The sequence below is a fragment of the Sceloporus undulatus genome, chromosome 8 (genome assembly GCF_019175285.1).
Source record: "Sceloporus undulatus isolate JIND9_A2432 ecotype Alabama chromosome 8, SceUnd_v1.1, whole genome shotgun sequence".
NCBI classification, from domain to species: domain Eukaryota; kingdom Metazoa; phylum Chordata; class Lepidosauria; order Squamata; family Phrynosomatidae; genus Sceloporus; species Sceloporus undulatus.
The window spans coordinates 19,803,366-19,816,952 of NC_056529.1; the positions used below are offsets into that span (position 1 = coordinate 19,803,366).

Consider the following 13,587-nt stretch of genomic DNA (forward strand, 5'->3'; position numbering starts at 1 on the left):
ATATGGAACTAGATCTTGCTTGTACTGAAAAAAACTGTAGTCCCAACTACACTGCCATTGAAATCTGCTTCTAATCTCTTCTTTTTAAAATCACAATAATCATCTTTACCTTATATGAGGAATCAGTTGTACTTCAGGCCATGGTTATGCTTATTCATGCGCACACACATGGTTTCTAATCATAGCTGATTTCTCTGTTTTTACTTCTCCTATACTACCTAAAAGTGACTAATAATTATATTATTATTTTGACTCAGTGCTAGCATCTTGGAATAAATGTCCCAGAGTAGCTGCAGCTGCTAGGCTTCACGGCTTTCTAGCTTGTCTGTTCATCTTCTTGGGGAGATAATAACCTACCTTAATACTGCTGTTTCAAAGTTTGCTGTAGACACCTTCATATGTTGAAACTGTCTACATCCCCGATGAAGCTGTTTGTAGTGCAAAATTTAATCTGTGTCTTCTACCTAAGAGTCTATTCAGGTACAATTAGTGCTTCAGTTTTTAAACTTATACACAAGTGTCGTAGCTTCTGTTCACCGCTGGGGCTGGGAAAACAATCCTTTGTCATGATTTAGGAACATTTTATTTTTTGGATGTTGTCAGAAATTACAACAATATATTCATAAATACCTAATTACTACATTCAACAAATAATATATTACATTACATTTAATTCAAACAAGTACACTTAAAACAGGTTTGTCTCACAGCATCTAAACTGCCCCAGCAGGCCCTTAGTCCTCCTGCTCTCCCCTCATGCTCTGTGCTTAGTTGCTTGAGAAAGTCTGCGTATCCTAACAACCAGTCGGCATGGTCCTAGGGGGCAAGGGGCAGCAAACAGGGGTACTTTGAGAATGTAAGCAGTGGGTGAGGCAGTCTGGACATGGGGTGGGTCAGAAGGAAGCGAAGGGTAGGAGAAAAGGAGAGAACATTTTGAAAGATGAGTTGCTCAAAGGTGGGAGACTGTTGCTTTTATACTGGCACCTTAACCTTTCCCTTTACGCTTTTGCATCACACAAGGGAGAGAGTTTTAAACAACATGGACTTGTTCTGAATAGGAAGTTGCGGCTGATCTGGCGGCTTGTATACAACTGTCTGAAGCTGGATTGGAGTCCAACCAGGTTTGACTAAGCGCACATCCATTCTTTACTCTTGTACATACATACATTAGGGAATCAAGCCAGTTGGCGCTCATGTGTGTACAGTGGTACCCCGGGATACGAAATACCCACGTTACGAAATTTCCAGGATACGAAAAAATCCCATAGGAAATAACTGTTCCGGGTTACGAAGGTTATTTCGGGTTACGAAGAAAATTTTGGTGCTTTTCGGCGCTATTTCACACAATCGCGGCTTTTCCCCATTAGCGCCTATGGTTTTCGGCTTGCGAAGGCTTTTCGGGTTACGAAGCGGTGGCGGAACAAATTAATACCCGAGGTACCACTGTACTTAAACAGCACATGTTGAGTTTGCACAAGCTGAAGCAATGCAATATCTTTCCAGAATCTAGCCCACATTCCACTTAGTTGAGAGAAAAACTAGTGCAATTACATTTAGAAGAATGAGTGCAATGGCCTCCCTCTTCCTTTGCCCTTCGCGTTCCCCCTCCCTCCCATTCCCTCATTGGTAAAAGTAGGAAGAAAAAGCTGTGATCCACGCTGACTTGAAAGACACGGCTATTGCAACTGTTGGAGAGACATGATGCGGAATTACCAGCAAAACTGCCCTCTGTCAATCCTGACAACTTAAAAGTGAGGAAGTAGATGTCAAATTTTATTTGGTTAGGAATAAGTTAAAGGAGTTGTTTATGTTCATCTCATCTTTGTTTTCATATCACTTGTCAAAAATGCCTAAAGGCACTGTTGCCACCCCCTGAGGAAGCATTTGATACAACTCATTGCCTTCCCACTTGAGTTAGTGTCTGCAAATGTTACTACATTATCTTCTGTTCGGGGCTGAATCTGAATTGCAGAAAGCACTGAGGCTACTTGTATCTTGAATTTTGCTGTGGTCCCATTCCTGAATATTTTTCAGCTACCGTTATAGTCTAGGGATAAAGTAATTGGGTTCCCCCCCTCCAACCAAATAATACAGTGAAAGGGCAGTAATGTTTTCCTCCTCTATGGAAGGCAAATGAATGATGATGCCCAGTCATTTTGGAAGGGAAGGAGTGTAATATGAATTACTTTCCCTCTTTCCTGCTCTTTTCTCTTATGCTCCATTAGAGCCGATTGTCTCAATACATCAAGGAAGGATGTTCAGAATACTATTAGAGAAACTGGCAGGTTTAGTTCTGTGATGGATCACTTGTTAAAGTGAGAGAAAAAAATCAGGGTCTCTTCTTGCTGCAGCTATGAGAAAGACGTTCTAACAGAGGCCCATGCATTTGCTGTTCTGTGTTCCTTGTTATAATAGATAGGCTTTCTTCTGGAGAGTGGGCAGGGCTTTGGTATTCTTATCAGTTGCATAGAATTGTGGCAGGTATAGCTTTGTCACATGGAGCAATGAAGCTGCACCGGCTGAATCTACTTCTAAGCAGCTATTAAGGGTATGGAGCTGTAGTCTTTCTTTACAGCACTGTCTTGCAAGAACACATGAATAGACATGCCCTTCATTGCTAGTGTTCAAGAAAAGAACAGTCTTTTAATGGCAACAGCAAACAGAGTGTTCATCGCCTACTAAAAAAAATCAAAAAGTAAACAAAGATTTAAAAAATCCAGTGAACCTTGACTGTAAAAAGGGTTCTAATCTTAGAAATGTAAATGTTCTCCTGTCCAAAATATTGTGCTTTGCTTTAAAAATTAGTTGGTGAGGTGAAATGGAATACTTAAGGCAAAGGGGAAATAATTTTAAACTTAAGAGAGATGATTCTCACTTTATGAATTAGTGTCCCTTTATCAAACATGAAAGGTGTATGCATTTAGAATTTGTGCTTGTCCCTTAAAGAACAAATCATTCTAAGGTTACTTGAAAGGGACAGGGAATAAATTTACATGCCCCGTTCTTAAGCAGTGCTGCAAAACAAGGCTTTAAAAACCAGGGCTTTAGCTTTCTTTCAGCATGAACTTGCAAACCAAGTATCATGCCTATCTTACCTGCCTAATGAAAAGTGTTTTAGTATTGTCATTTTAATAGATAATAGTGGCATTAATAGATAATAGTGTATGAATTATTGGAACGAACAGCAAAATTGCTTATTGGGAAGTTGTTTTGAAGAAATCTGCATGAACAAATTCCCTTAAAATCCAACTAGGTAAGTACTTAAATGAGGACAGAAAAGTGTTAATTTGACTGGAATGCAAAGATGACAAGAGGCACCTATTCAAAAGTTATGTAAGGTCTTTGTTCTTGATGTTGAACGCCCACAAAAAACAAGCCTGGATGGATACAATGCTAAAATCCTCCTCAGATGGGCTGAGGTGCATAGAACCTGTTTTCAGCATAGGTGATGTCTGACTGCAGGAGGGCACATATGAATAGTGTGATAAATAGAGGCAGACAAACTGCATGCTGTGCAGTTAGCACCGAGTGCTGATCAGATTGGAAAGAATTACGTATTATGTACACATGGTTGTCCTCATCACACATGTGCCCTTGCAGAGTGGGACTGCACCATGCCAGAAAAGGCTTCCATGCTGGTGGGCAGGCGGGCAGACATGAGAGAAGCAGGTCAGAGACAGCTAGCTTCAGGCATACATGAGATTTCCCCCCCACCTTTGCACAAGCCTTTTTCCATTTTTGAACTGCTCTTTTCATTTAGAAAGGATGCTCCTAGTGCTGTGATTTTAAATGGTGGTGGCAGAATGCAGAAATAGCACGTTTTGTCCACTATAGATCAGTTTTGTTCCTAAAACTTTACATGGAGAGCTTGGTTCTCTTAGTAGCAGCTGACCATATGACATCCAGTATTCCAAGTTGCAAAAGTAGGGAATGAGGCAGGAAAGGGGGGGGGAGAAAAGAAAGAAAGACAGGGGAGAGAAACCTGTGTTTTTGTTTTGTACAAGAGGATTTACTGTTATCGGTAACTGGTGCTACACATTGCAAAATGCCTAGAAGTGATAGATGGCAGGTGCCCCAGTGGAAAGCTTTTTCTTTAAAATTCTTTTTTAAAAACACTTCAATAATTTCTTTTTTCATGTCCTGACCAGCAGCAGTACAAACACTAAAAGCAAGCTATCTTTTTTGCCAAAAAAGAAAAGAAAAAGAAAAGCAGAAACATATTGAAAATGGCAAGCTTTTTTATAACAATAATTAAAGTAATAAAAACATACAAAACATTTTAAATATATACACAGTACAAGGCTGAAGCACCTTTTTTTTCCAACTCTTTTTAATTGCAAAATCTTTGTATGAAAACTACCCACTGGGGTACATAATCGGTGTGTATTGTAGGTATATAGCGCTGTTCTGTACATCCTCCCCTCCCCAGTAAGAAAAAGGTACCTTCAGTTTGTTTATTCACTTTTATTGTGTGTGTGTGTGAAGTGCATTTCCAGCAAAAAAGCTGATAAATGCCTGGGAAGTCAAGTTTGGAAGCTGCGTTTTCTTCTGCTAGGGCTATTAATCTGCAAATAATTATTTCTGTATCCAAAATATCCAGTTCATTCTAACCAAAACAAAAAATGATGTGTACCTGGAGTCCTCTCGGATTGTGAAACAGTGTATTGCAGGACAAAGGAAACTGATAGATCCCGAAGGACGGCAGTTGAACTAATATGGCAACAAAAAGGAAGGTTGGTGCAGAGATGATTCCAGCCCCTTCAAGGGAGATGGATGTTAGTGTCATTGGTGGAACCTCTGGATTAAAATACAATTAAAAAAAGGCAGCAGGAGAGGAAGTAGAAGGAAAACAACCTTTCAAATTTTTAACCAAAACTAGAGGTCTTCTAAATGGGATATTCGCAGAGTTTTAAAAGATTCGGTTGCATCTTTTCAAAAGATGGGTTTTGGGTTTTCCTGGATCCCCACAATCCTTTGCTTCATGCATGGCACATTCTCTTTCTTTTATTTTTAAACTTCAAACCTCCCAGTGAAAAATATTAAATATTCCTGGTAATAAAATAGATTATTATTTCTATACTATATGTTCGGCCTAGTGCAAGGGAGTGTCACCTGGGATACCCCTTGAAATAACTTCTAGACCACTGCATTGCAGGTAACGCAAGGCACTTTCTCAAGTGATCTAGTTCGGCCTGAAGTCGTTCCCTTTCAGCGACAACTTTCTGCTTCTGGTTCCTTAGTTCCTGCAAAAGAAGAGAAATGTTGAGACATTAATTTACGTTTAATTTAAATGCAAAAAGAAAAAAGTCTCAGTATTTCAGAACCTAAGCTGGTCACAGGACAGTAAATGAAATATAGCAAGTTACCTACCTTCGACAATTAGCCAAAAGTGCTTACTTTTCTTTGGCAACCCCTGTGGATATTGCCTCCATCCATGCCCATACTCACCGTCATGGTATGAGACAGCCGTTCTGCAGTCAGACTGAGATTGTAGTGCTGGGTCTCCAAGCGTCGGCACTGGGTTTGCAGCACCTGCTGTTCCAGGTTTTGCTCTGCAATCAAATTTGGATTATTAAATCAGTCATCCAACCCAGTGCCTCTAGACCAGGCCAGTTTTCTAGAAGACTATTCAGCTGCTAACAAATTGATGTTTACATTTTGAATAGCACTGGTTATCCTGAGTAATGCATTTGCACTTCAGGTACTGTATTCACAAATGGCCTGCTAGGCTTTTATAAAAAGCTAAATTGGTGGTGTTGTTTTTTCCACCCCCATTTGCGCCGCTTCAAGCTGGAAATGGGGGAATCCGGCGATGGAACACAAGCTGATGGGGGGAGAGAGCCAAGGCTGGGGACAGTGAGCAGGCAATGGGGGAGGCAAACAGGGAAGGAAGGAAGGAAATCACTGGGCGACGGAGGGGAGGACAATTTTAAAAAAATAGAATTTTCAATTGATTGGTTTTGCAACTACTTGCCCTGCAAGTGATTACAAAATCAAACCATCACATATTCTATCGATCACATTTTCTACCGATTAATCATATATTCTATCAATCAATCAATCAATCACATATTCTATCAATCAATCACATATTCTATCAACCAATCACATATTCTATCATCAGTCATATTCATATGAATCATATATTCTATCAAACTGAATCGATTTCCGGTGGGAACTAGGGGCATATACCCCGAATCAGGATTCAGAGTTTATCAATAGTGGGAGCAACTCCTAGAATACATTATCTTATTTGACAAAATCTAGGCCTGCGACTCTTAACTGCCTCACCTTTCTTCTCCTGTATGATTTTTTAAAATCTTTTATATCTTTACTGTATTCAATTATTTGTATTGCTTATTTCATTTTATTTTGCATTGTTTGTGTGTGGATTTTTTCTCTCTCATTATGTTTGTTATTGAACAGTTCTAAATGTTTTATTTTGTAAATGTTTGTAAAGCACCATGTACATAGATGGCACTATATAAATAAACAATTATAGTAATACTTTTAAGCATCTTTTCCTGATGAAGAACCCAGTGAAGCTTTGAAAGCTTGCATATGATGTATTGTGCACATTTTGGTTGGCCAATAAAGGTATTGTTGTATTGTGTACTGTGTATTTTGTTGTATTTTGCTGGATGACTAACATCGCTACTCCTTAATATGTTTCCCAGCAGTGAAAGTGTTTATGGCTTATGGGGAAATTATCAGAAAATATGAAATATAACTCAAAACAACAAAATCAAAGACCTTTCAGGAAAAATGGTCTCTCCTTATAGATTATATTAATACAAATTTTATATCCGTTTCTCCTCCATCTGGCCACTTTTCTCTATGGTCAGATTTATTTTAAATAATTTGGATTATGTAAAACCTTAATAAGGAATACCTTATTAATTTCAATAAGGAAGGATTTTCAATGATTTGAAATTCTTTATACCATTGTCTTATTGACTGCAAGATTTTGTATGATATATTTTGAATAAATTTTATTTTTAAAAAAGTATAACTAACACATAATTCCTGTTCAAAAACTGGTGTCTTTCTATGGAGGAGGCAAATGAGAATACCGGTAACTAGGTACTCCACAGCTGTTCTGCATCACTGAAAAACAGCAGAGATCTCCTTACCTTCTATATGTTCATGGTAAGCCTCAAAGATTGCTTCGATCCCATGCCATTTGGGTCTGGGGTGCTCTTCCTCTTCCTCCTCCTCTTCCTCCTCGTTGTCGTCTTCTGAATCGGACGCCTTGTCATTTTCTAGAGGGTTGAAGCCCTTATGCTGGGAATCTTTCTGGCCATTCTGTTGTGGCAGAGACACCCAGTTCGAGGTCTGCAGTTCCGGAATGTTATAATGGATGGAGGCATCAACTTTATGGTTCTGCTCTGCTGAGTGCACCATTGCGTTACCTAGAAGCCAAACACGCAAGAGGTAAAACACATACAGTAGATCACATGTCCTTTCAGCCATTGTTTTGATCAATGTATACATTGAGACCAGCTGTGCCCTCACTTCAGAATACAAATGTGAATCCACAAGCTTGGTAAGATGGCTGAGGTGTAACATTCTTTGCCACTTACACATCTTGGGTATGGCTTGTCCAAACATCCTAACTTTAAAACCATACTCGTATATACACCTGCAGTAGCAGTTAAATTGTTTAGGACAAAACTCTCAAGATAACTAATACTGTATTCAGCTATTCCTGCAACATGCACCAACCAACCGCAATTCCAAGTCTTACTCAGAAGAAGCTACAGACAGGAGGACTCATGAAAAGAGCAAAGAATAAAGGTGGGAGAGAGCGTTTGTATGAGGTGCATGTGGAATGGACAGATGAGATGGAAGAAAAACACTTTGCAAGATCACAAAACTTGGGGGCAATCCCAACAGCCAGCTAATTTCCAATCATGTATCTACAAAACATGCCGCCACCACTATTAAAATTGGACTACCTAAAAGGATATCAACAGTTTTAGGTAATGTTTGCTCAACTATTTTCCCGCAGCCAGTCAGTCAATTTTTTCACGGCCCGAACCTTCCACAATAAAACTGGCTGCTCTTATAGGCTGCCTTACTTTTTAAATGGTATTTCCTAAAAACAACAGCTACATGCCTATACTTGCAATTTGATTATTCTGCATCCTGTCTATGGAAATGAACAAGCATCACAAAATGTGTTTTGTTTCCAATACCCTTTGTGGAGTTATCACCACCTACTGAAAATGGTTTAAGATGCTCCAATAGGAGGAAATGACATTACTGATAATATTAACCATCTGTAAAATGTTTTTTGGGGCTGGCATCCTGTCAGTTAATCCCAGTGAGAAGAGACCCATTTAATCAATCATTGAATGATGAGTTAGCAGATGGGAAAATCCCATTGATTCAACAGGTCTATTCCAGTCAAAACTAAACAGGAATTAAGACCACTTTTTCTTTTTCAGTTACGAAAGTGACTGGAACCTGAACCAGGCAGCTGATCCTGTCTATAACAGACTTTTTAAATTGAACTTTTATTTCAAGAAACGTCTTTGCAGGGGTACTTTCTAGTAATGAATCTGGAATGTGAAGAAAATTTTCTGTTCTCAAATGAGCTAAGCCAATTTGTGCGACTTTGCTTGTTTAAAATGAAAGTTGGTTTGCTTGAATAGTAGAGCTAAGCAAGCAGACGTTGGCCTGCCCAAATGTATCTTTCGACACAGAAATTAAGCCTTTAAGCTCCCTTGAGTTTTCCTCCTCAAGTCTATATCCATACACATTCCTGCCTCAGTTTTTGCTGCTTGCATTTTCATTACCTTTGTGTTTCTGCAATGCTTTCTGTGTGGACTGCAACACAGACTCGTGGAACTGATGTGCAAACTCCTCAGCTATGAAGGGTTCCCATGGCTTGTTCTTCCCATTCATACTGTGTGACAGTGGCACAGGGACGTCCTTCGGCAAAGAGCTTCGGACGTAGTTGAGGATGCTTAGGCTTTTCTTGGCTGTGTGGCCATCACTCAACTTGGGCTTCTCAACAGAGGCAGGAATAGGCTCCTTGGCTCTTGGAAACTCGTGCGGCCGCAACTGTTCCATTCTGCAGGGCTCAGCGGTCTTCGGGGCATCTGGCAGAGAAGGAGCAGCAATGCTGCTTGGTTTATCGGACTCTGCTGTGGTTGGTTGTACTTGGGGCTCTTTGAGAAAAAACAAATGACAACATAGGACAACTAAGTAGTACTTCTGAATGGAAACTTGCTTTGTTGAGAGATGCATAGCTAAGCACAAATATCTGGGATTATATATATATACATACTGCTATCTAGTACTTTATGGAATGACTGGTGCAATAAGAAATGTGACTCCAACTGAAATGCATAGTTGAAAAAATTCCGCTGCTCCCTAAAATTCTAACATGCATATTTAAAAGATCTCTTAAAATGGCTTTGTCGAAATCTGCATTTATACATAGCCAACACGATACCCTTTTGCTGCTGTCTTCCAAGAAACAACTAAAACATCTACCTTGATGTAGGTTTATCCTTGAGCAGGAGGAAAATGGCTTGCTCAAGCAGAGAAAGTCTGCTTGTCTGTGCAAAGATAAATGACAATTTGAGATGGTATGCTAACAGATGCCACCCAAAAGGCATGCGCACAATCCTGCAAAACCGGTTGACTCTCTGTTATCCGGAATTCCAAAATCCAAGATACTACAAAATCCAAAACTATCCACATGGGTGGCTGAGTTAGTGACACCTTTGCTTTCTGATTGTTCACAGTACACAAACTTTGGTTCATGCACAAAAGTATTAAAAAATGTGATGTATAAAATTACCTTTAGGCCATGTGTATAAGGTGTGTACAAAACATAAATGAGCGTTCAAGATATTTCACTATGTATACACAAATATTCCAAAATCCAACCCCCTACCTGAAATCCCAAATACTTCTGGTCCCGAGTATTTCAAGTAAGGAAGACTCAACCTGTTATATATTAGTAAGGAGTCACAGTCACAGACTGAGGATAAACAAGTCTACCAGGGACATTTTGCAGCCTCAAGAAGCCTTAACCAAATGCAGCAATCCCATTTACAGGCACTTACCAGCTTGAACAACGCTAGGACTGTCCCGTGGGGAGCTTTTCATTGATACTGCCACAGAGGCACTTTTTTGTTTCATGGCATGGAACATCTCCACGAGCTTCTCTTTATCTACAAGATGGGAAGGAAGAGCACGAAGCAGACTTTACTCAACAGTCAAATGAGAAAAGGCAACTATTCACCGAGCTTGGGAAAGATGATCTCTCCGTTCCAGGGTGTGTTAGTTTTCACTTGCTCTGAACTCTTTGACCAGCAATTCTAATACCTTATACTAATTCAGTGCTTATAAAAAAGTTTATCAAAGCACATAAATTACCTTATCATAGTAAGTAAAAAAATATAGTATTGTTGTCTTAACATTACAACTGCAAACAGAAAGGATTGCTTGATTGACCTGCTGATGGACTTCATGGTTTAAACAAAAGCCTTGACAAATAATTTGCTGGCTCATAATTCATGCTCTTCATCACAGCACTACACCAATCCCAGCAGGAAAAGTCTCTTTTCATGGCTACCTAAATTTCTAATTCATGGCCAGAATTCAGTTGAGGACTTCCTAAGTGGATCTATGCCTGTAGGAAACAGAATTGAACGGTTCTGCAACATCTGCATTTAGTGAGGGGCTGTTGGGCATTAGTGCATATGGGAGCCAGCAAAATAACTTGTTCTTTGGGATCAACCTACAATGAATGCTAATGGACACTGACGCTTTTCAAGATACTTTTGCCAGTGCCCCATTACACATCTTTTCAGTTCACTGACAGGGTTTCTTAGCACCTCTACTCAGTAGGCATAAAGTTACAGAACACAGATTATAATAGAGACTACCATTGCCTTAAGACCAATGCATACCTTTCCTTTTCTCCGCAGTGATGTGAGTTAAGTTGAAGGCGGTGAGAAATCGCTTTTTCTCCTCAAAGTTGGGACTCTTGTTCATTTCATCAGGGCTATAACGTGTCGAGAGCACAAACCGTGGCGAAGGCGTCCGGCGTTTATTCTGGACCGTTGGTGGGGAAGGACTTCTCTCTCGCAACATCCTCCGCCTTTTCCTCCGTTTCTGGGTCAGCAGCTCCTCCTTCTGTTGCTGGGTGGTCAGTCCAAAAAGCTGCAAGAACTCCAGTTTCTGGAGAAAGATTATAATGAATGAAAGAAGGAAAGACTTTTCTTTTACTGAAGTAATTCTACAACCAGATCTAATTTTCTTAAGAGACATATTTTTGTTGCGTGGGGGGAGCCACAGAAATATTTCATCATTCACAAAGAAAACCATTATACTTTCTAGCATCTCTTTAAGAGAAATTCCTAGCTGTCCAGTTCCTTCCACTATACAAACTTATCTGCTGGATAGGAAATGAGGTAGATGTTAATGGCTTGTCCTAGGGAGGCGATATTTTTGGCCCCGAGGTTCACAAGAGGTACTTGCTGAAGGCCATGCAGGTACAACTTTCCACATGAAATAAGAACAAGGACTTACTTCAGAGGAGGTGTCTAACTTCAGAGGTGGCTGCTCTGCAACACAACGCAGGTGGGCTCGTACTTCCTCTTCATCGCTCTCATCGTAGGAATCATCGAGATCATAATAGTAACCTGTGTCCATAAAACAGAAAGACAAATATAAAGCCGCTAACAGAATGCGCTCCAAGCAGCTCTCTTTCTTTTAGCTTATTTTGATCTACCCTATGGCAGAACATAGATAAACCCTACTACAAGAACTGTTTGCTGCCTGCTGAGTTTTTCTCAAGAACAGCTGAATGAATTGCCATCGCTGTACGACATTCATAGAAGAGCAAAGGCAAACCCAGACACCATGCCAGCAAGGGCAGTAGACCACATCCACTGGGGCTATTATATCAGGAAAGATAGCAGCCTGCTCTGGAGGTATGTATCTGGGGAGGAAAAACAGGCACAGAATCTGACTTAACTTGTGTGTACCCTGCCGAGGAATACTCAAATCTAGCAAAGAAGAAATTATGCAAAGCAGGAATAAACTTAACCATAAGACAATAATGGAAAGGGGATGCCAGGCAATAGCCAGCTACAACTCACATAACTGTGTTGTGGTCCCTTAGCTGTAAAGCTACTTTGCCTATAAAAGGAGACAGTGGCTGGAGTTATATTCTGAGCCTCCAGCAAGAGATCAGGCTGCCTCTTTTCTTGTGCATGTGGCAACCAAGCAGATGAATGAGGAGGGCTACTAACAGGCCTAGGTTCCTTAGTGTACTGAGTTGGCTGCCATGCCAAACTTTGAGATGCAGTCCTTTCACACTCCTCAACACAGGAGCATCACTATAACAACCTGATATATTCTCCAGTTGCACAGGATTGGTTCATGCTTTCAATAGCACATCAACCAACTGTATAGCTAACTGGCTTGGTGGAGCAAAAAGGTTAATGGAGCAAGCACAAGAGAAAGAGGTATGTTCAGGACAAAACAAGCCTCGTTGGAACCCAACAAGTCATGGACAGCCACCAACAGAAGGCTGTGCATAACAACACACAACGAATGCTTTGCAGCCCATGTATCCAAACTGCCTCACCTTCACAACCAAGTGCTTTGCTTGCCTCTTTTTTCGCTAATCCCACTTTGGTTGTACATTCCAGATTAATATTTAAAGCTGCTTTATTAGTCTCGGTTCATCATTTATTAATTGGGCCTGTCTTGGAGGCAGGATTTACAGAGCAGCATGGACTGGGTATTCACAGCGATTTGCAAACTCAGTAGGGAGAGCGAGCGAGTGAGGCTGCCTGTTCTGTTGTAAGGGGCAATTAGTTTCCTGACAGCAATGTGACCCTCATCTATTAGGGCTTTGATAAAAACTCAAAGGCTACTTTCCACTAATTTCACATTTACGAGGCATTAGACAAGCAAGTCTTGTGTTTTAACACTGGGGAAACTAGGCAACTTCCTTGAGAAGGCTTTCATGTAAATCAAGGGGTAAAATTTAGTTCCCAGTGACTGAAGATCACTCTTAGTGCACTTCAGCTACTTATCACACTACACTATTACGCATAAACACAGACACACTTGGATATACTATTGCATGCAAATCCCAGGATGTTACCATGACAGTTAAAGTGGAACGTAGTGCTATAACAAGGGTGTGTGATAAAACAACTCATTCTGCCTTGGCAGAATCCTACCAGAATATGAGGGGGCATCCTGCAGCCTCCTCAGCATTTGATCCTCAAAGCTCTTCCATCAGGACAATTTAGGAGGGTGCCTTTTCCAGTCATCAGACAATGGGATCCAAATGCCAGCAGGGGTCTAGCACCATGGTTGGTGCAAGATTCAGAGGGCCAGAAGTTGCTATTTTATAGGTGCCAGAAGCCTTTCAGGGGAACTGAAAGACCTGAGCTGGAGGAAGGGAAGAAGGTTGCCCGACACTTGTTTTAGGGATTTCTTTGGGTTCATTTAAAATGTGTCAAACTGCATAGCTTTATGAAGCAAATGTGCATGTATATGGGTAGACAACACATATACATCATGAACAATTCCTTTAAAACAAAC

The 13,587-nt window shown here is 40.4% G+C and overlaps 1 protein-coding gene across 5 annotated transcripts in view; it reads right to left on the reverse strand.

Moving 5' to 3' along the window:
- Positions 1 to 4,449: 4,449 nt before the first annotated feature.
- Positions 4,450 to 13,587, reverse strand: part of GSE1 (Gse1 coiled-coil protein) — a 347,503-nt gene continuing 338,365 nt past the window's right edge. For all 5 annotated transcript variants that reach the window (XM_042480729.1, XM_042480725.1, XM_042480724.1 and 2 more), the window contains 7 exons: positions 11,554 to 11,666; positions 10,932 to 11,202; positions 10,083 to 10,190; positions 8,802 to 9,176; positions 7,134 to 7,412; positions 5,449 to 5,552; positions 4,450 to 5,243 (listed from right to left, as the gene is read on the reverse strand). In XM_042480729.1, the coding sequence (XP_042336663.1) occupies positions 5,109 to 5,243; positions 5,449 to 5,552; positions 7,134 to 7,412; positions 8,802 to 9,176; positions 10,083 to 10,190; positions 10,932 to 11,202; positions 11,554 to 11,666 (1,385 nt within the window). In that variant the 3' untranslated portion in view covers positions 4,450 to 5,108. The remainder of the gene's footprint in view (positions 5,244 to 5,448; positions 5,553 to 7,133; positions 7,413 to 8,801; positions 9,177 to 10,082; positions 10,191 to 10,931; positions 11,203 to 11,553; positions 11,667 to 13,587) is intronic.